We start from the raw sequence: 20,686 nt of genomic DNA, 5'->3' as shown, positions 1-20,686 counted from the left end.
ATGGCATCATTTAAGCCTGGTACTTCTCCACCCACATGGCTTTGTTTAATTCAATAAACTCTTCACTTTACTATGGAAAAGCTCAACCCAGAAAAGGTAAACTGGAAAGCAGCATCCTTAATAAATTATTGGTGGCACTGTCAACCGGGCAATGTTTTTCGCAATATGGCATGGCATGGCAATAGTTCTGCAAAATATATATGGCAATGTCCACCAGAATTTAAAATACTCATTCTTTGACCAAGAAGTTTCTCAATTTTTAAGAAATAGTATCCAATTACATAAACACATGTGTAATGATGTCACCTGTGGCACTGTTTATAACAGTGAAAAATCTAAATACTGGTCAACAGGATACAATTATGTTACATCTATACTACTGATCCTAAAAAATGGTAGATCTATATATATTGATATGTGATGAGCACTCTGCAAAACGGTATGTATTAATTACTGATTTTTACTGTTAAAAGGCAACACATATGTTTAAATACACACAAACATATCTTAACAACATGTTATTAACTTGGGAACGGCAACTACTTCCAAACACTGGAATCGGGAGGAAAGAAAAATGAGAAAGATTATTTACTTTCTGTGTTTCAGACTGTTTAACTTGTTTCAAAATGAGTGTCTGTATTATTTTAAAATAAATGATTACACTGGTCACTTAATCAGACACCTCCTTACACTGCTGCCTGTGGAGAACGCAAAGACTAGGAAAGTCTCAAGGAAAATTTAAGGAGCTCAGAAACTAGATGCAGGTGTTAGCTAAAAGAATGAAGAAGGAAACCAAAACTCCAAAGGATAAATAAAAACTGAGCTTTAGCATAACCGTCTGCCATACAACCAGCAACTGAACCCTTATAGAAATAGGTGGCATACCTTGTGATCATTTTGATCCTTAATTTCCCTAAAAAACCGAATATCTTTAATCAATCTGGATTTGATATGTTCATCATACATAAATTGGCTAAATATATAAAACTTCTTTTTCAAAAACTGGTAGGTGAAATTAACCTATAAATTAAAATTCAAAACATTGAAAAAAGTTAAAACACATTAATTTCAAGTCAATGTTACTGAATAATATATAAATTCACATTAGACTTTAAATGCCTCTTACAATGTAACTGCTTTCATGCTACACATGGTCCTTATCCTAAGTTTACATTCTATCAGGGGTAACAAGCATCCCAAACAAGTCCCATCTCTAAAGTCAGAAATGTGGGTGCTTTAAGAATGAACAGCAAATGGTCCTGCCCTGGCTTGGAAATGCGTGGCAATGTTCGATTTGAGCACAGATGGCAATCCCATAGCACAGATCAATTATGTCCCACAGACTGAAGCCCTGTCCTCACCTTCACTGCTACCATTCTCAACTATCACCAGTGGCTTTGCCCTCATTCATGTTCTTACTCAGTCTTCATTTACCCAGGTGCAGCAATGGGTGTTTTCTTTAAATTGAGCATGTACTTTCTGCTCCTTTTCTGCTTTTCTCATTTGAAGTCTTCCCTGTCAATGGTGGGTGCACATCCTCCTCTGCTTGCTTTATGAGCAGCAGCTACTGTAACCTACACTCACCGACGTGATTACCTGACATCTACATCCTCGTAATCACCGTGAGGCAGGAAATGTCTGTTTCTTTCATGCCTGTGCCCCATACAGTGCTAAGACTCACAAGATGCCCTTTTCTGCTACGGGGGCTCGGTAGGTCACAGAGCTTCAGAGTCCATTCATCCTCAAGGTTCAGACAAGATCTCAAAGAGTTGACTATTTTAAATGTTATCAGTATCTCATCTCAATATTGGTAATAACTAAAATATCACTCCAAACAAATCATTATCAGCTGAAAAACGTCAGTCTTTACCACTGTATGCTAAGATCTAAACTCGGCTTCTTCATCTTATTCCTATATTCCTTCACTCTACCCATAAAATTTCATAAAAATTCACTGGTTAGCAATACACATTCTTTTCCCCTCAAGGAGAAAGTGTGCTCCAAGACCATGTAAATTCAAACTTGTCTTTCTTCAGAGACAGAAAAACAATAAACAAGGGCCAGTCATTCCCTCAGGAGACTAAATCTGAATGTTTATTTCCAAAAATATTCAAAATATTTTTAGGAAGCTCCACTTCTATGGATGTCAAATCATTAGGCCTCTCCCCAATAAAGTATATGACACTAATTGCTTTCAAAAAGCAGCCAGAGCCTCAACCAGATACAACACTCTGACGTCTTCATGCGCAGTGTTGGGTGGTGAACCAGGTGACTCATTGTCCTCATCTCATCCAGCCCAACTGCAGTGCCGGGCACTCTGCATCACGTCAAGCAGTCGATTTGCTAAGCTATCCCATGAGACCTTCCAAACTACTACACTCAACTTCAACAGAGGCCCATCACCCTCCCAAACCCCACAAAAAGTTCTTACTGTTGTATTCATGATTCCTGTGCCATGTGTTCGAATTGAATTAGCAATATGGCGAATGTTAATCGTATTCAAATGTTTATTATTGCTTGTTCGTTCAATAAAAATCTGCAATGAAATGAGTATATTCTCAGTAGCAACATAACCAACGGTAAACTGGTCAGACACTTAAGACGTCAGAATACATTTCAATAAAAATAATTTACTTGAAAAGTCATATGAAGACAGTACAATTCAAGCAAACAAGATGTCTATGCAATGATTTTTTAATCTTATTAATTTCCGCCCTTAATAACCAATCCCTTGTCCTTCAATCTTCTAAGAAATTCGCTCTCATTTAAGAACAAGTCTAAAATCACTCACCTGATTGTTCAGATTGTAGAGGTATCGAGATACAAATATGTGAATGTTTCGCATAATTTCCAAAACGTCTAGGCCCTAAAACATAATTCACACAGAAGTTCTATTACTATTAGTCAGTAAAACTTGCCATCACTGTATTGATTACAATATTTCTGTTTATTTTTAAAAGCCATACAAAAGTTATCCCAAACATTCTAAGAACATTAATGGTCAGATTTTAACAGTCAGAATGTGTATGACACCTACAAAACACACATAATATTTTTTAGGCATTATGTAGAGTTCTTTATATATAATTTTATATATAATTTTCAACAAATGAAGTATATTAGCCTTCTAAATTCCACAGGTGAGAAAAATGAAACTAAGGGAGCTCTTTAAGAGGAAATGGCCAAGAAAGTGCAGAACCCTATTGTTTTAGAAACTCTAATTTCAAAATTTTTTTTTATCAATCTTTTGGTCATATCAGTTTTAAAAAATCTATTTTTATTGGAAAGGCAGATTTAGAGAGAAACAGATCTTCCAGCCCCAGTGCAATGGCTCAGTTGCTAAATCCTTACCATACATGCACCAGGATTCCATATGGGCACAGGTTCGTGTTCCTGCTGCTCCACTTCTTTTCTAGCGCCCTGCCTGGCCTGGGAAAGCAGTAGAGGATGGCCCCAAGCCTTGGGATCTTAAACCGGCATGGGAGATCTGGATGAAGCTCCTAGTTCCTAGCTTCGGATCAGCTCAATGCTGGTCACTTAGAAAGTGAAGCAGCGGATGGAAGATCTTTCTCTATATATCTCCTTCTTTCTGTAAATCTGCCTCTCCAATAAAAGTCAAAATAAATCTTTAAGAAAAAAAAAGATCTTCTATCTGCTGGTTCACTCCTCAACTGCACGCAAAAGCTGGAGCTGAGCTAATCTGAAACCAAAAGCCAGGAGCCTCACTGAGTCTCCCATGTGGATGAAAGGTCCCAAGGCTATGGGCCATCCTTTAATGCTTTCCCAGGCCATAAGCAGGCAGTTGGAGCAAAAGTAGAGCAGTTGGGACACAAACCAATGTCCAGATAGATGCCAGTTTTAATGTATGTGTTTTCTACTAAGAATCCTCTATTTTTCCGAAACTAGCTCACAGTAGTATCATAAATTCTTCCATTGATTGTCAAATTGAGGTCAAAGTAGCAACACAATGGCTCTTCCAAGTCTGTATAAGCTTTTACCATGTTCAATCTAAGCATTAATTTACATATTTTCTTTTCCTTCCATTAAGACTAGGAATGCATGACTTGGACCGTTCCAATTTAATTTTGTATCTCCAGACAGCCAAATGCAAAGCATGTTTTCAACAAACATTATGTGTATAAATAATTGAGTGGAAGTCTACACAAACTGATCCCAGATACAATCCCTGCGAGCAGCAGGATGAAGGAAAACTTTGGGTCTGACATGGTGTTTCCGGATGAATATAACATGGATTATTTCAGAATTCCAAGCAAATCGAGTCTGAACACACTGCTACACCTAGAGACTATCATAAACTGGCTAACTGAATTAGCAAAGCCAAATGATTTTTTGCATTCCTCACTCTGAGGCCAAACACATTTCTAATCATATAAACTGATCCTATTTCCAAGACATTAAGTTTATATATTTAGCAAAATTACATACTAAGTTGACAATAATACAGTTTAAGCTGTAACCCTGACTCAACTTTCCACAACTGTACAAGTCACTAATACCTTACGCTTCTGAAAAGCTACATATAAAATTACATACACAAAAGGTTATTTTAATTACTACAAAATTTACTGCATGAGTGAAATGGTCATTTTTCCAGTCAATTATTGTTTATAGCTGTTGAATATATTCCACAAAATTACATTCTTTTTGCTTTTGACATGGTAAAACTTATTTAGTGAAGTATCAGGTGTTTTTATTGTAATATAAATTTAATGAAAGTTATCTCAAAAACCAAAAAAGTCAGAAAGGGAGACCAAGGGAGATTGGGATGGAGGAAAGAAGGGCATTATAGTTTCTTAAAATTGTATCTACAAATCACAATGAAGCTGACAAACTAATCAAAACATAAAATATTAAAACACACACACACACACACACACAGAGCAATTTTTGGAGAACAAAGTAAAATTACATCTTAACTTTTTCCGACAAACTTCTTGAAGCATGCTTTCTTCTCTAAATAAACACACATACTAAACTTAAAAAAAAAAATCCTAAAGAAATCCCATTATGCTAGAGTCAGACTCTGCCAGAAGCATGTTATACTACACCTGTTCCAAGGTCTGACTAGGAAGATGCGCCTCTGTCATAACCAACCCATAGCGCTGAGTAGCCAAGTTCCTCATCTCACTGTACGTGGCCCAGTCATGAAGAGCTACTGTCGTTAGATTGTAGAAAGTCTTGTCTAGGTAGTGGGTTACATAGGCTACAAAAACAAAACAAGAAATCCAAAGTTTCAACTCATGAAATAGAAAAGATATAAAACCAAAAAGGAAAAAACAAGGACTTTCGTCTTTGAACATCAAATTTCTTCCTTTAAAATAAGGTGCTAGGAATAAAAGAGACAAGAAATAAAAAATACATTAACACATAAAAAAAGATCCACTCAAGGTTTTATTTGTTCTTGAACAGGGTAGAAAGACCTAGAATACCACTATGTTAGCAAGCAAGCAGATTGCTTACCTCGAATGTCAATGAAACGATTGAAAAATCGAATGGGATTTAGAGAGAAGAAGAGGGCCAGGTCTTTCATGCCGACTTTGAAAGGGTTCCGGTCATCCAGCTTCAGGTGAGTGTGCACAGAAAGGCGCAGATCCTTCTCAATTTCTTTGCACAGCTTGTCCAGCAAATGCTGTTCACAAAAGAACTGATACTTAAATTCTGCAACAGATTTTACAAATAACAGAGAGAGGGAGAGGAAGATCTAATGGTTTCACTTGCCAAATGCTTGTTGCACAGGCAACCTGGGGTCAGTCAAAACCAAAGGACAGTCAAAAGCCAATAACTCAACCCAGGTCCCCCACGTGGGCTGCAGGAATTCAACTGCTTCAGCCATCACTACTACCTCCTCGAGTCTACTCCAGCAAAACAGAATCAGAAGCCAGCAACAGGCAGTGAACTTCGGTACAGGAATGTGGAACACAAGCGTCCCGACTGGCATCTGAACTGCCAGACCAAATGCTCAGCTTGGTTAACTCATTTTTAATTGCACCCTCCACATAAATATTTCACTAGATACAAATTTAACTTCAGTGTCTATAACACTTTATTCATTGAAAAGGAGGAACACACCATACTGCATCTTTTAAGTATTTGATTTCCTTAAGAGCTCTCCAAAGGAAATTGACTAGAACAGTTGTCCTAACTGTAGCACTAGCAGCTTTAATATTTAAACTTATTTTACATTTGTAGTCTTCTAATGAATAAATTTAAATACAATCTATTGACTAAATCAAATTAAAATTTTTCAAATTCCTAAATAGGAATTACAGACCAATTTAACAGGATCATGACACTGTAACACAACACAGTTCCTTAGTTCTACAGTGATTTACAAATAACTTTAATACAGTGGACGTTCGCTTCACTACAACATTTTTTCCCAAATGCTGCATTCCCAAAACACACTGCTTTTCAACTTCCAATATGAGGTTACCTCATTTAAAATCTCCATAATCTCCTTGTCGTAGCAATCCAGAAGTACCTCATACGACTCTAAGTGTCTTGCATGCATCATAGCAGGTACACAGTCTCGTAAAGCACTGAACATGTACTAACAAAACAAAAAGACACACACTTAGAACAGTACCTCAGCACTTTTACAAAGACTGCTTGCCTACCTTGAAAGAGAAAACCCAAGCCTAAAGAACACTTTTCCACATAATTGACCGGTCTTCATTTTCGAAATAAAAGAACCTGAAGCATACACTTCAGCATCCCATATAGGCAACAACTTGAATCCCAGCTGTTCCCTTCTGGTCCAGCTCCTTGCTTATGGCCTGAAAAAGCAGTCGGAGGCTGCCCCAAGTCCTCAGGCCCTTGTACCAATGTGGGAGACACAGGAGAAGCTCCTGGCTACAGATCAACCCAGCTGAGACCACTGCTGTCATCTGGAGAGTGAACCAGCAGATGGGAGAGTCCGCTCTTTTTTTTTTCTTTTCTCTCTGTAATTCTCCCTTTCCAATAAAAATAAATCTTTTAAAAATATACATATTTTGAAATTTGCATTAATTTGTCCTTTCCTAACTTGTGAATTTAAACACACCTATCATAAAGGAATTGAAAAGCCTGAGAAACATACACTGCTCTGAGTAGAGGCCAGACTGCTATAACATAAATTAAAACCGTGGAGAATGAGGCGATCTATGAGACATGAGGGAAACGAGCTAATGAAATGGGAGGGGAGGAGTCAAGTACATTACCTTTTCACTACTGATACAAAATGTTTAAATTATTTGAAAGTCAAGAGTTTCCCACCCATTGGCTCACTCCCCAAATGGCCACAATGGCCAAGGGTGGGCTAGACCAAAGCCAGGAGCTTCTCCCTTGTTGCCCATGTGGGTGCAGGGGCCCAGGCACTTGGGCCATCCTCCAATGCTCTCCCAGTGCATTAGCAAGGAGCTGGATTAGAGCAGCAGCCAGAACTCAAAGTGGCATTCAAATGGGATATCAGTGTTGCAGGCAGTAGTTTAACTTGCAATGCCACCAAGTCTGGTCCCTGATACAAAATTTAGCTACAGATTGTATAAATTCTTATTATGTATGCATAACATTGCACCAAATAGCATTAGCAGCTAATATTAAAACGATTTAGTAAACCAGATAAACACTGAAAACTACAATGGTTTATACAATGACTAAAAATGATGCCTTATTCTTTACTTACATGTAACCTGGCTGCATCCACAGCATTTTCATATACATCATCTAAATAAATTGGGAAGACAGCTCGATGCCAGTATAAAAAACAACAGTCGCACTGAGCTTGGACTCTACAATGTAAAGCAGCAATTAGCAGTACCGACAGCGAAGAATTATACAAAATAATGGGAAAGGGCTGACTTCACAAACCGACTCCTTGCTTATATTCATCTCACATTCCCTACATCACTAAAGCCATCATTAGCAAAAGGATCACAAAATAGTTATCTTCCAAGCTGAAGAAAGCTAACAATATTACTAGTAGTAGATACAGTCAGAATTCTACACATCTGCCTTATTTTCAAAGTAGACATGAAAACACCACAAATTGTGTTTGAATTTACTTTCATTGTTACATTTGATGAGACTGTCTCCATCACAGACATTATCTTACCAGTCTCCAAAGTGGAAAGTCAAATCTTTTAAAACGATGGTCACACACACACACACACACACACACACAGAAAGAAAAAACCCACAGTCACAAAGAAGTCACATTTAACTTGTCCATAACATTTTGCCATTGAGACTATTTAATACTTCATGAGGCAACAAGGTGATTATTAAACAGCTTGTAAGATTTAATATTTCTTCTAAGCTTAGGAAGTTAAATGCTACTAACTAAAAAAAAGTCAGTTTCTTACAAGAACAAAAACCCATTAAGTCAGAAACTGTGCTTTAACCTTAATTAATTAAGCTAAGGCTTAAAATTCAGAAGACTCACTTTTCCTTTAAGAAACTTACACTTTTTCTATAAGAAGAAAATAAAGTCGTAAGTAACTAAAAATAAGTCTTCCAAAAACTAACTCAAGTTAGTGACTGGCCACTGAAAACAAAATTCAAATTTGCATATCAGATGAATTACAGAGCACTGTCAGTGATGGATCTCCAAGTCGCGCTTCACAAAGGTTGCTCATAAAAGTGCAATTTTTAAGACCAGTGGAAACTCAGCACAGTCTGCCAGCCAGCACAGAGCTGCTCTGCTCTCTCCTTTGCGAGCTTGTCCAGGGCTAGGCTTTCCACAGAAGCAAAGCTAAATAATTAGAATCATTAGTTACAGTCTCACTGTGGTCATGTTAAAGAGGATCGAGGAGGAACTAAGGGGTTTTATTTAAAGTAAAGCTAAGTTTCACTAGCCCTCTGTTTTGAGCATCGCTATGGTATGCAGGCCCTACTTACCGTTCTCTGAGCTCACTGATAATATCCAGCTTCTTCATAACCACCTGCAGTGGTAAGAGCTCTTCATCTTTAAATGTTTTCTATCAGGGAATGGGAGAAACACAAGACAAGTTGCAGTCAAGGTAAGAACAGATTTCCTGAAACACTAGCAAAGGAACTGTGAAATCTCGGATTTCATTTTCATCCCATAAATAATAATAGTAAGACACGTACCATTTGTGTGCCAACACTTAGAGCCAAGGAGACAATGAGTCGGCGTTGCTTTGTACTGGGTCCATTCAGAGTGTTTTCAGCCAAAACTAGAGCAGAGAGCACATCAAGACGCTGTTCACTATATTTTTTGTCAGAAATTACCCTTTTCTTAAAAGAAAACAGGAAACTATTAGTTTTGTCTTTGAGGCAATAACAAAAAATCTCAAAAAGAAAAACTTAACCATCTTTTCCATGATTCAATTTCAGAATGCATTAGACAAAGGCTTGTACCCATTAAGTTTCCAAAAATATTTTGCATTTAACTTCTGCGACATTATCTCTTAGCATTGTCAGGAACAACAAATAAACCAGGTATACTTTAATTTAATTTAATAAGGGATTAATTAATTTAATAAGGAATCATGTCCCCCCAAAATGACACTACGTTCAAAAGCAGATTTAATGTCATTTGTAGTAGAGGTGTATCAATGTACATACTACATGTGACAATTTCAGAGTAAAGGTGATTTTACAACTCTAAAAATCACAGTGATAAAGGACTGAGAAAATTATGATTGATGGCAGTAAAAAAGCTAACCTAAAAAACAAAAACAAAGAAATATGTAAATGAAAAATTATGAGCACACAGCAATTTGCAGACCTTGGCCACAGAAATAGAACTGAGAGCCTGATGCTGAAGGTGCTGCGTGATATGTGAGACAGAGTCAGCCACAACCATGCTCCTCCTGTAGAACATGTGCTGAATGGCCTAGGAGGAAGCAGACACAATTTGGTGAAAGTCAAACTTTTTGCCAAACTAATAACAGAATATCATTATGTCATCAGCCCAGTGAAAGAATCTGTAAAGCAGATCCAGAAGGCACTACCGTCAAAGACTGACTAATTCAACTACATTAAAAGTAAGAACTTTTGTTCCTCAAAATGTATTATAAAAAAAAATTAAACAAAAGGGAAGGCCACACACATGTAAATATGTGCCCCATACAAGAAGCAGTGTCCAGGATAAAGACCCCAAATGAAACAAAGATTCAGAGAAAGAACCACTAGCACGTATTCTAGTAAATGAAACACGGCTTTTAGAAAAGACATATAGTTAATAAATAAATAATCAAAACAGTAGTCACTATTAGGTGACTAACTATAGTTAGTAAATAATCGAAAAAGTAGTCATCATTAACCAGTAGGGATTGAACACTAAAATTCATAAGCAAACCTAACTACTGACTAATTTATAAGGCAAGAAAAACACGTGAGACCTGACAGGACCAGTGCTGGCCGGCCAGGGAAAAGGCCATGTCTAACAGTGTGGTAGATGTGACAATGGGGCATCGTCTCGGCTGAACACAGCAGCCAGCAGATCACTCCCTCTTGGCAAAACTCGTGCACAATTACACTGTGAATCCTGTGCAACACCGGGAGCACTGCTTATAAGTACAAAAACTCCATAGGAAAGCTAGAGTAGTGAGTGTTCTAAGCTATTCACTCCGACATGGGTATGGTCAGATACAAAATGCTGAATAAAAAACAATCAAGCCAAAGAACACAAACTATGACTCTATTAGTACAAACTTCAAAACAGAGACAATGATGAAGGGTTTACAGATCATCCAAACACAGGCAGTCAAAAACAAAGTCAAGCAAATGATGAGCAAATTCAGGATGAAGTTTCCTCTAAGGGCGGCAGCACAGTGCCAGCAAGAAGGGGCCCACAAGGGTCCTGAAAACCCTGTTAACATCCCACTTCCTCGGGGGGGACAGTAGTCTCACACTGACACACATCTACACTTCTACTTACATTTCATATATATAGTTGAGAAATATGAGGGTGCTTCAAAAAGTCCACAGAAAATGGAACGAACGGCAGGTTTATTTGCACACAGAAACCTGGCAGACCTGGGACCAGCCCTGGGGTGCAGCGGGTTAAGCTGCCATCTACAACATTGGCATCCCCTATGAATGCTGGGTCATGTCCCAGCTACGCCATTACACATGTGGGAGACTGCAATGAAGTTTCTACCTCTTGTCTTTGGGGTGACACAACTCTGGCTACTGTGGGATTTTGGAAACTGAACCACTGGACAGAAGACATTTCAGCATCTTCCCCCTCCCCATGACTCTTTCAAATAAGTCAGTAAGTCCCTCTCTCTGAGTGTCTGCCTGCCTTTCAAGCACAGTAACATAAATTTTCAAAAAATAAAAATAATGGATGCCATGTGAATGTTTTCTTTAACTCATGAGTTAAAACATTCATGAATTAAACTTCACTAGTAATCCTGAAGATAATTTCCATTTTCCACCTTTTCTCTCACTAAATTAACTTGTAATCACATTTAAATATGGGGCTGGCATCTTGGTTTCAACAGTTAACTTCAAACTCCTAACTGAGGAGCACCAGTTCAAGTCCTGCTCTGCTTCCAATGCAGATTCCCAGTAACGCACCTGGAAGGCAGAGGAAGATGACCCAGGTACCTAGGCCGCTGTCACCACATGGAAGACCTGGCATGAGTTCTGGGCTCCTGGCTGCAGCTCAGCTTAGCCCATTCTGTTGCAGGTACTTGGAGAGAGAACCAACAGATGTCTCTGTCTCTCCTGCTGCTCTACTTTCCAAGTAGATGAAAAATCAATAAGCATTTACAAATAATAACCACTGAAACCTACCTTGAGAAGTTCAACAAGCCTGCACAATGCCTTAACTGAGGTTTTGGTCATTGGTTTTTGCAAGGACATATACAGATTCATTGTGGTTTTAATAATGGTACTAATACTATATGCATACAAAAAGCCCTGGAAAAGAAAATAACACATTAATTAAAATCACAAAAAAAAGAGTTCATTTCTACAGGATTCCATTCTGTACATAGTAACAATTATTCCTTAAATTTGCCAATAACTAATGCTTCTTAGGCTCATCTTAAAGCCAACTCTTATGTTCTGAAATATTCTTCCTCACAGAGACATGGTATTATTTTTAAAGCAGGACTGACAAGTTTATTTACCCTATTACACACCAGGAGTTCAGCTCTGCTAAAATTATAATGTATAATCACAATTATATAATCTTGCTATTAAAAAAAAGAAATCTTCAGAAAATCCACATAAATGTCAGGACAGTATTTCCATATTCTTATTTCACCTAGGAAGAGAATCAAGACTTCCACTTGTAGGATCCAATACTACGGTGAAGCAAGTCAAGCCACACACAGCTACTCCACCTCCAGTTCCCTGTATATGTGACTGGAAAAGCAGGAGACAGCCCAAGTACTTGTACCCTTGAACCCATGTGGAAGGTCTGCATGAAGCTCCTGGCTCCTGGCTCCTGGCTTCAGTCTGGACCAGCTCTGGCAACTGTAACAATGAGAGTGGAGGAGTCTCTAACCCTGCCTTTCAAATAAATGAATTTTTTAAAAAAGGAGGGGGGAGGACTCCTTTTGCTGTCTCTTAAGACAAAGCTAAGCTAAAGACTAGGCAGCCAAGAACCTCAAAACTCACAAGAGGGGCCAGTGCTGTGACATAGCAAGTAAAGCCACTGCCTTTGGATAGCAGCATCCTAACTGGGCACCACTTTTAGTCCCACCCAATAGGAACCAATTCCCACTGGTGATCTGTGCACTTGCTCTTTGCCCTCAGGTGCTAATCAGGCTTCCTCGCCTTCCAGCCCAAAGAGTACAGATTCTCCATTCGTGAAAGAGGAGCAAGTCTTCATCGTAACATGAAACTGGGGAAACAACGCAGAATAAGAAAGCAGGAGAAAAGGTATGAACCTTCAAAGGTTTTCATTTAAACCCAGAGGAACACACAGAAACAGTAAGATAAAGATGGAGCCATTTGGGGCGTGTGAAGTCCTCAAAAGGCAGATGTAGTTTTAAGATTAACCTGAACTCCAGGATGGGTACACCCAAGGAGGTGGAAAGCAGCTGGAGGCCAATGCGCCAATGTGTCTCACTGGTTGTGCCTCACCATGAATGAGAAAATACTCTCCAATCAGTAACAGCAGCCCCTAACAATCACCCCCAACACGAAGTGGCAAGTGGCAGTTCCTGTGATCCATTAATGCCCTGTGGTAAAGAGAGAAATTCAGAGAATTCAAAAGTGAAAGAGAGGGTACTTTCCGTAAAGAGGAGGCACTAAGACCAAAACCTGGGGCCCTTGTGCACAAAGCCACAGGTCCTACTGTATCATCTACAGAACTCTACACCAGACTCTGTCCCAGTCTAGCACTGGGCAAAGTTAGAACAAGAACAACAGGAGTCTAACTCTCAGAAAGGCAGAAAAGGAGAGGTAGGTGGGCACACTGTCCTTTTCAGCAGGGCAGTTGTATGTACAGGACTCCTAGGGCCCACTTAGTCCCATCGAGCACTGATTTTTGAAGCATATTCATAAAAGAGGTACTTTAAAATCCAAAAAAGGGTTCAGTGTTGTGGCACTGTTAGTGCAGCCTGCATGCAATACCAGTATCCCATATGGGTGCCAGTTTGGATTCCGACTGCTCCACTTTCAATCCAGCCTTCTGCCTCTGGCCCAAGAAAAACAGCAGATGGTGGCCAAGGTACCTGGGCCCCTAGCACCCACGCAAGGGACCTGGAGGAAGCTCCTGACATCACACTGGCCCAGCTCTGGCCACTGCAGCCAACTGGGGAGTGAACCAGCAGATGGAAAATCTCTGTCTCTGATCTCAAATAAATCAATAAAACAGATAAACACATAAAATCTAGGTTTGGGGAGCACTGTATTAGCACTCTACTGCTAATGATAAAATAACACCCCCCACCCCTTTGCAAAGCACAACTAAAAAACCTGGGCCGGAGGTTAAGCTGCCCCGAGAGACAATGCTCAGGTTACAGAGAACAGAAAACAAACAGTACAAGACTGAAAAATTCTTAAATTCCAGAAGCTCCATAGAACTCAAGTACCACAAACACAAAACCACACATGGGGCACTATAGTACTAGTTATATGGCTAAAAAAAAAAAAAAAAGAGTTAATGAGCAATTAAACACAGATAAGGTATATTTAAAAAGCAACAAAACCAAAGAAGTATTTCTAAATCAACAACGCTAGAAAACAATGACACCTTTTAAAGGTGCATTAGAAACAAAATCTTGGCCCAGTACAACAGCCTAGTGGCTAAAGTCCTAGCCCTGCATGCGCCAGGATCCCATAACGCATGCCAATTCTAATCCCAGCGGTCCTGCTTCCCATTCAGCTTCCTGCTTGTGGCCTGGGAGGGGCAGTTTATATCAGCACGAGCCTTGGGACCTGCACCCGTGTGGGAGACTTGGAGGAAGGTCTTAGCTCCTGGCTTTGGATCAGCTCAGCTCCGGCCGTTGTAGCCGCTTGGGGAGTGAATCAATGGACGGAAGATTTTTCTCTTTGTCTCTGCTTCTCTGTGTAAAATCTGACTTTCCAATAAAAATAGTCTTTAAAAAAAAAATCCTGAAGATTATCAGATTGTGAGAAAAATCCAAGCTGCTTATAAGAGACATACAAAAAGTAAAGAGTCAGAAAGGTTCCAAGTGAAAGGATCAAAATAAAAAGCAAAAAAACACATCACACACTAATAGGAAACCTGTACATCTGAACTGATATCAAAGAAATATTTCTTAATAAAAGGTCTGATTCACTTCAAATGGTATGTACTTAGTCTCAAAATACACTAAACAAAAACTGACAGAACCACAAAGATAAATGGATAAACACAAAAATTACGGGGGATTCAAAAAACTCATTTGTTTTTCTTGCCATGGACACCATCATGCATCATGTGTATTACCACTCGCAAATGCAAATTAAGATATTCTTTCCTGCTACATGCTGAGCGATAAAAGCAAATTTCAAAATACGAGTGTTATTATTGCTGCAAATCATAAGAGGTAGCTTAGAACTCTCATATGTGGAAATTAAAATACATCCACCAAAGAAACTCCCAAGTCAAAAAAATTTTTAAATATTTTGAACTAAATGATAAAAACATAACATATTAAAACTTAAATGATTCAACCCCCCCAAAAAAATCATTGTTCGAAGGGGATGTGGAGCTTTGAATAGGTATATCTGAAAAATCTAAATAAGTCAAAAGATCCAAATGTAACCAAGTCAATCTGTTTTAAAATGAAAGCTTGCTGTATCCTTGCCCGGTTTTATCCAACTGCAATTTCTATAAATTAAAGAAATGTCCCCAAAACTCTTAAGTAAGAAGATGCAGCTACCTGTATAAAGACATTACATCTATTGGTGAGGTCTTCAGCAAATGTATCCATTCTCTGTTCTTTAGATAAAATAGACTCCATTTTCATCATCCATGAGCTCACAAAGACGTAGTAAGACTGTACATCTCTAACAAAGGAAAATACTGCGATTAAAATAAAAAATACATTTCTATTTCATCACATTGGTTAGAATATTTCCTTTTATCAGCTATTTCATTTTCAATAGGTTTCCAAAAGGCACTAAATGGACATATAGAGTTCACTCGTTCAACAGATGCTCACCAAACCAATTAATGCCCACACAGGCCAACCAGTGTTACCTCCGTACCGCCAACTAACAGAAACCAGCAGTAAACAAAACACAAAAATCCTTGGTCCCATTTTTTCCACATTCTAGAAAGAACTGTATAATAAAACTGAAATCTTAGAAGACATGAGGTAATACATGTTATGAGAAAAAATCAGCGAAAATGACAAGGACTGAAGTGGCAAATACAATTTTAAACAATAATCAAAGTAGGCTGCTTATGTAGAATATTGAGGGAATATTTGAAGCAGTTGAATAAATAACATGTAAATCCATGACAGAAAAGAATGCTAGGAAAATACATAACAAACGTAGGCTTGTGTAACAGCAGCAAGAACGAAAACCAACACGACCAGAGCACACAGAAGAGCCACGATTAAAAAAAAAAAAAACAAAAACAAAAAAACAGGGAGATCAGAGAGAGAAGCCAGGGCAACATGGTGGGGAAGATATGTGGGGAAGGCCTTGTGGGAAGTGGGGACTTCAACTGAGGCATCTGGGAAAGCATGAGAGATTCTAAACAGAATGACTTAGTCTAATTTTGCTTTTTTCAGGATTGTCATCACCTTGGCTGATGTGTGAGAAGCACTAAGGGAGGCCCAGCACATTAGCCTAATGGCTGAAGTCCTCACCTTGCTCACACCGGGATCCCATATGGGCACCGGTTCTAATCCCAGCAGCCCTGCTTCCCATCCTGCTTGTGGCCTGGGAAAGCAGTTGAGGACGGCCCAAAGCCTCAGGACCCTGTTAACTGCGTGGGAGATCTGGCAGAAGCTCCTGGCTCCTGGCTTCAGATTGGTGTAGCTCCCGCCACTGCCGCCACTTGGGCAGTGAACCAGTGGAGGGAGAATCTATCTCTGTCTTTCCTTCTCTCTATAAATCTACCTTTGTATTAAAAACAAAATAATCTTTAAAAAAAAAAGGTTCAACGGAACTATAAACCCCATGGTCCACATATTATAATCACTAGCTTCCAAAACTTAGATATTATAATTATTAACAATCTAAATACATACTGTATTTTTAAAGCAATATTTCCAATATTAAATACTAGCTTATTGGGGTCAGTGTAGTAACAGAGCCGGTAAAGCTTTCATCTGTGACATCGGCATTCCATACAGGTGTTGGTTTGTGCCCCAGTCCCTTTACTTCTGAACTAGATCCCTGCTAGGAACCTTGAAAAAGCATAAAATGGCTCGAGTCTTGGGACCCTGACACCCAAACGGGAAAATGAAATGAAGCTCCGGCTCCCAAGTTTGGCCTGGTCCAGTCCTGGCCACTGTGGCCATCTGGGAAGTAAACCAGTGGAAGACATCTCTCTCTTTCAAATAAGTCATCTTTTTAAAAATAGGAAATATGAGACTATCCAATCCCTCCCTGGTAATGAGCAGGTACACCTGATCATACGACTGAAATGCTTTTCACATATTTACAAGATTTGAAAACATAGATATCAAAAGTTTATTATGATTGCTTATAAAACCTACTTGGTAAGTGACTGAGCTTTCTGCTGTAGGAAAGTATCCCTATGCATTTTAATGGCTTGAAGGCTTTTTCTGTCTAGGAGTTTGGCAGCTGCTGGAATTTTCTGGATCAGAAAATTATCAGGAAACCAAATAATATTAGCAGTGAGAGTGATGGCTGGCACCTGAAACAGTAAAGGCAAGGGGAAATTATTAAATGCAAGCTACAAAAAAAATTTTTTTTTAATTTAAAATTTAAAAATCAGGCTACACATAAACTCTAGTTCTACAATGCACAGCAAAGGCAATTTGTCTAGAATTAAAAAATAATCCTAAAAACATTCAAACAAATATCTTCCTCTGACACAGAGTGAGGGCATCTCCCTATCTGGGGCTGAGATGACACTTGACTTTGCCTATATATTAAACAAAGCACACAGGTGTGTGTACATCTCACTCATTCTTTCCTGATTTTCAGAGGAATAAAATATTTTAAAAAGCAAATGGAAATTTGAATCCTTACAAACTTTATTTTCACTCTAACGTAAAAAATAAATACAAAACAATGCTCAGATCCTTGAGATCCCGTACCCAAAATAACACAAACAAGTCTCAATTTGGGAACCAGGGGTAGCATCATGGAAACAGCAGAAAATACAGTAATGAGAATGAAGAACAAGAGAAAGAAACAAACTACAGGAAAAAGAAAGACAAACACATGGTAACAATAAACACTTAATTCACAGGAAAAAATATCAACAGCATCCACCAACACACATTCACTGGAGATAGGATTTAGAGAACATTTGCATCCACTATGTTACTTCTTTCTGGAATGTGTGAATTTTAAAGCTGAATACTATTGTGTTATTTTTTGGTAAGTAGTAATAAAACTCAAAATATTTAATCTACTCAAACTGAAAATAAAAGCTTTAGGTTCTTACCTTCTTACAAATGTCCAATAAAGACTTGTAAAACTTTTTATCAATAGTTCGAAAAATTTGAAAGTGCAGTACAAAGAGCCCACAAATTCCAACGTACTTCTCTCTCTGATCTATTTCAGAAGGTTCTCCTATTAAAACAGCACCAGGGAAAATCAGAACAATATACTAAAATAACACTTAAAAAAAAACTTTATAGACAGATACAAAAAATTATAATTTACATTACCAAGTTTGGCTTCCACGTTTGCAAAAATTGAGCGTAAACTATGTGCAAATTCTTCAGCGAAAGTGCTATTTTTTGACACAGATATTCCCCCATTGAGAGAATCAAATTGTTGTTCTATACAAGCCTGGATAAGAAAACATTTTAAGGGAAACTTACTCTATATTAAACTATTAAGCACTTACACACAGTGTGTGATTAATGTCTACATTTATCATGCAATTTACTAAAACTAAAATCTCATATTCTTAGCTCATTCTAATCTAACATCTAAATCCTTCTGAAGGGAAATGTGTATTTTTGAGTACCAGTTATGTGAAAACAGTAAAATTCAATCTCAAACCTACACTTCTATATGAAAAGATAATGTGATCCTGGGAGACACATAAAACATCTTTCTAATGAAATACCAGAAAGTATTTTTTTTTCACTTTATACTTCCTTCAAGTCAATCTGACAAAACCATAATCATATAAAATATGGACAAAAGGTAACCCTAAAACAACTTAAAATGAAATATAGTGTAGCTTCTGCTGGAAATTACCAATGCATCACAACTTTCTCTGTTGATGTGATAGAAAATTCTCTACATCTGTGCTGACAGGATGGCCTAGCCAGGAAAGCCAGGAAATACATGTTTAGCATTAAGCACAAGAAATGTGGTTAGTGAGACTAGTAAAGAGAACTTCCTTTGAAATTTGGCATCAGTTACTTCAATAGCCAAACATGGTTAGAAGCTCCCATTCAGAATAGTGAAGACAGACTACATTTCCTGAGGCAGTAAGCTGCTCTTTCTTTTTTTTTTTAAAAAATTTTAAAACACTTTTTTTTTCAGAAAGAATCCAAAAACTTAATATTTTCAGAAAAGTTCAAATGATTACAATTAAACTAAGTAAGTATCAGAACATCTGTAGTCAAAATTGCACCTTATTAGCTATCATTCCTAAAACAGGCACTTGTCACTTGTGCTAATATATTCTAAGCACAATATCATTAATTAAAATAGGCATTTATAATGACAAATTTAGCCCAATGGAACATTAAAAGTAAGCTGCTCTTAAAGTACTCACACAAACCTGAGTCCAGAGGTTAACAGAACGCTTGGGCTTAGTTCTTGGTTTTCTTTTTATGTCATTTACAATCTTCTACATTATTATTTTCGTTTGTTACTAGACACTAAAATAACTCACATACTTCAATATATACCAACAATGATTTGAAGCCAAAGCACTTCCTAAGGAAAATCATATTCAGCAGCACCCGGTGGCAAAGCTCCGTCATTCTGAGCTGGTTTATACAAGCGCATCTGCTACAGCCTGACACAACTCTGCATACCTGGAATATCACTCCATCAAGCAACTGCCCTTCTAGCTTCAGCAAGAACTTCTCAAATGGCTTCAGTTTTTCTTCCTGAATTCCAAATTTTGAAGGGTTGTGATGGACAGATTTCAGTAACCTTGCAGAAGATTAGAAACTATTAAATCTACCTAGTGAATTCTTACATTAAAAATTTCACCAGAAATTAAACTTTTATATTCATTATTCTTGCTGGAGTTTACATGTCTGAAAATTTAAGCAAAGCAATTCCAGCATTCAATTTTCTTACGGTTTCTTATATTATCTTACAATCAGATGCTTCATGAACTGTACCTATCAAATATTTAAAATAGTTATAAACTGAACATAATAAAACTTTGTACTTATCTGTATTTCCATTATCTATGTAATAAAATGAAACCAAGTTCAAGAAATTGTCACTTAACTAGAACCCAGGGATAAAAATAAAGGAGTTGTAAAGTAGACAAATTAACCTATTAGTACACTTTGAATTAGGAGGCTTCAGCTCCCTGCTTGTGGCATGGGATTGCAGTGAAGGGTGGCCCAAAGCCTTGGGACCCTGCACCCACATGGGAGACCTGGAGGAAACTGCTGGCTCCAGGCTTCAGATCAGCTCAACTCCGGCAACTATGGCCATTTGGAGAGTGAGCCAGCAGATGGAAAATCCTTCTCTGTCTCTCCTCTCCAAAAAATCTGATCTGCCTTTCAAATAAAAATAAATAAATCTTAAAAAAAATAATTAGTAGAATAAGTATGCTTTATACAAGCATAACACACTTTGAAGCAAACCCATCAGAAATTAAACATGACTGGACCTCCTTCTATGTATAAGTCTACAAGTCTTCTGGAAGATCTGACTTTTTTCTTTGTTTTACTCTTAACCGAACTAAGAGAATACTTAAACAGGTATACCTTTTGTACATGGTCCAGTGGTCTTTCAGAGTGACATGATTATCAATGATTTCATCCAGGGTGAGCAAAACCGTTAATAGTTCTCCCAGGTGCTCATACATAGTCTGTCAAAAAACCTTTAATGATTACCATTTAGTCACCAGTTAGAAGTTAAGCCCCATGTGGATTTTTTTTTTAAAAGA

The 20,686-nt window shown here is 38.0% G+C and overlaps 1 protein-coding gene across 4 annotated transcripts in view; it reads right to left on the bottom strand.

Moving 5' to 3' along the window:
• WASHC4 (WASH complex subunit 4) overlaps positions 1–20,686 on the bottom strand; it is a 54,018-nt gene that overhangs the window by 19,456 nt on the left and 13,876 nt on the right. For 2 of the 4 annotated variants that reach the window (XM_040984789.1, XM_040984797.1), the window contains exons 9-25: positions 20,505–20,608; positions 19,590–19,710; positions 18,258–18,381; positions 18,032–18,159; positions 17,112–17,272; positions 15,318–15,444; positions 11,770–11,895; positions 9,752–9,859; positions 9,112–9,258; positions 8,899–8,978; positions 7,685–7,790; positions 6,455–6,571; positions 5,482–5,650; positions 5,070–5,224; positions 2,792–2,866; positions 2,432–2,536; positions 886–1,020 (exon numbers count right to left, since the gene is read on the bottom strand). In XM_040984789.1, the coding sequence (XP_040840723.1) occupies positions 886–1,020; positions 2,432–2,536; positions 2,792–2,866; positions 5,070–5,224; positions 5,482–5,650; positions 6,455–6,571; positions 7,685–7,790; positions 8,899–8,978; positions 9,112–9,258; positions 9,752–9,859; positions 11,770–11,895; positions 15,318–15,444; positions 17,112–17,272; positions 18,032–18,159; positions 18,258–18,381; positions 19,590–19,710; positions 20,505–20,608 (2,088 nt within the window). Of the gene's footprint in view, positions 1–885; positions 1,021–2,431; positions 2,537–2,791; positions 2,867–5,069; positions 5,225–5,481; positions 5,651–6,454; positions 6,572–7,684; positions 7,791–8,898; positions 8,979–9,111; positions 9,259–9,751; positions 9,860–11,769; positions 11,896–15,314; positions 15,445–17,111; positions 17,273–18,031; positions 18,160–18,257; positions 18,382–19,589; positions 19,711–20,504; positions 20,621–20,686 lie in introns of all 4 variants that reach the window. The other 2 variants (XM_040984782.1, XM_040984806.1) reach the window with 2 other exon arrangements.

The sequence above is a fragment of the Ochotona curzoniae genome, unplaced genomic scaffold, assembly GCF_017591425.1.
Source record: "Ochotona curzoniae isolate NIBS_2020 unplaced genomic scaffold, NIBS_Ocur_1.0 contig_1014, whole genome shotgun sequence".
Lineage (NCBI taxonomy): Eukaryota > Metazoa > Chordata > Mammalia > Lagomorpha > Ochotonidae > Ochotona > Ochotona curzoniae.
This window is presented reverse-complemented; position numbering and strand designations above follow the sequence as displayed.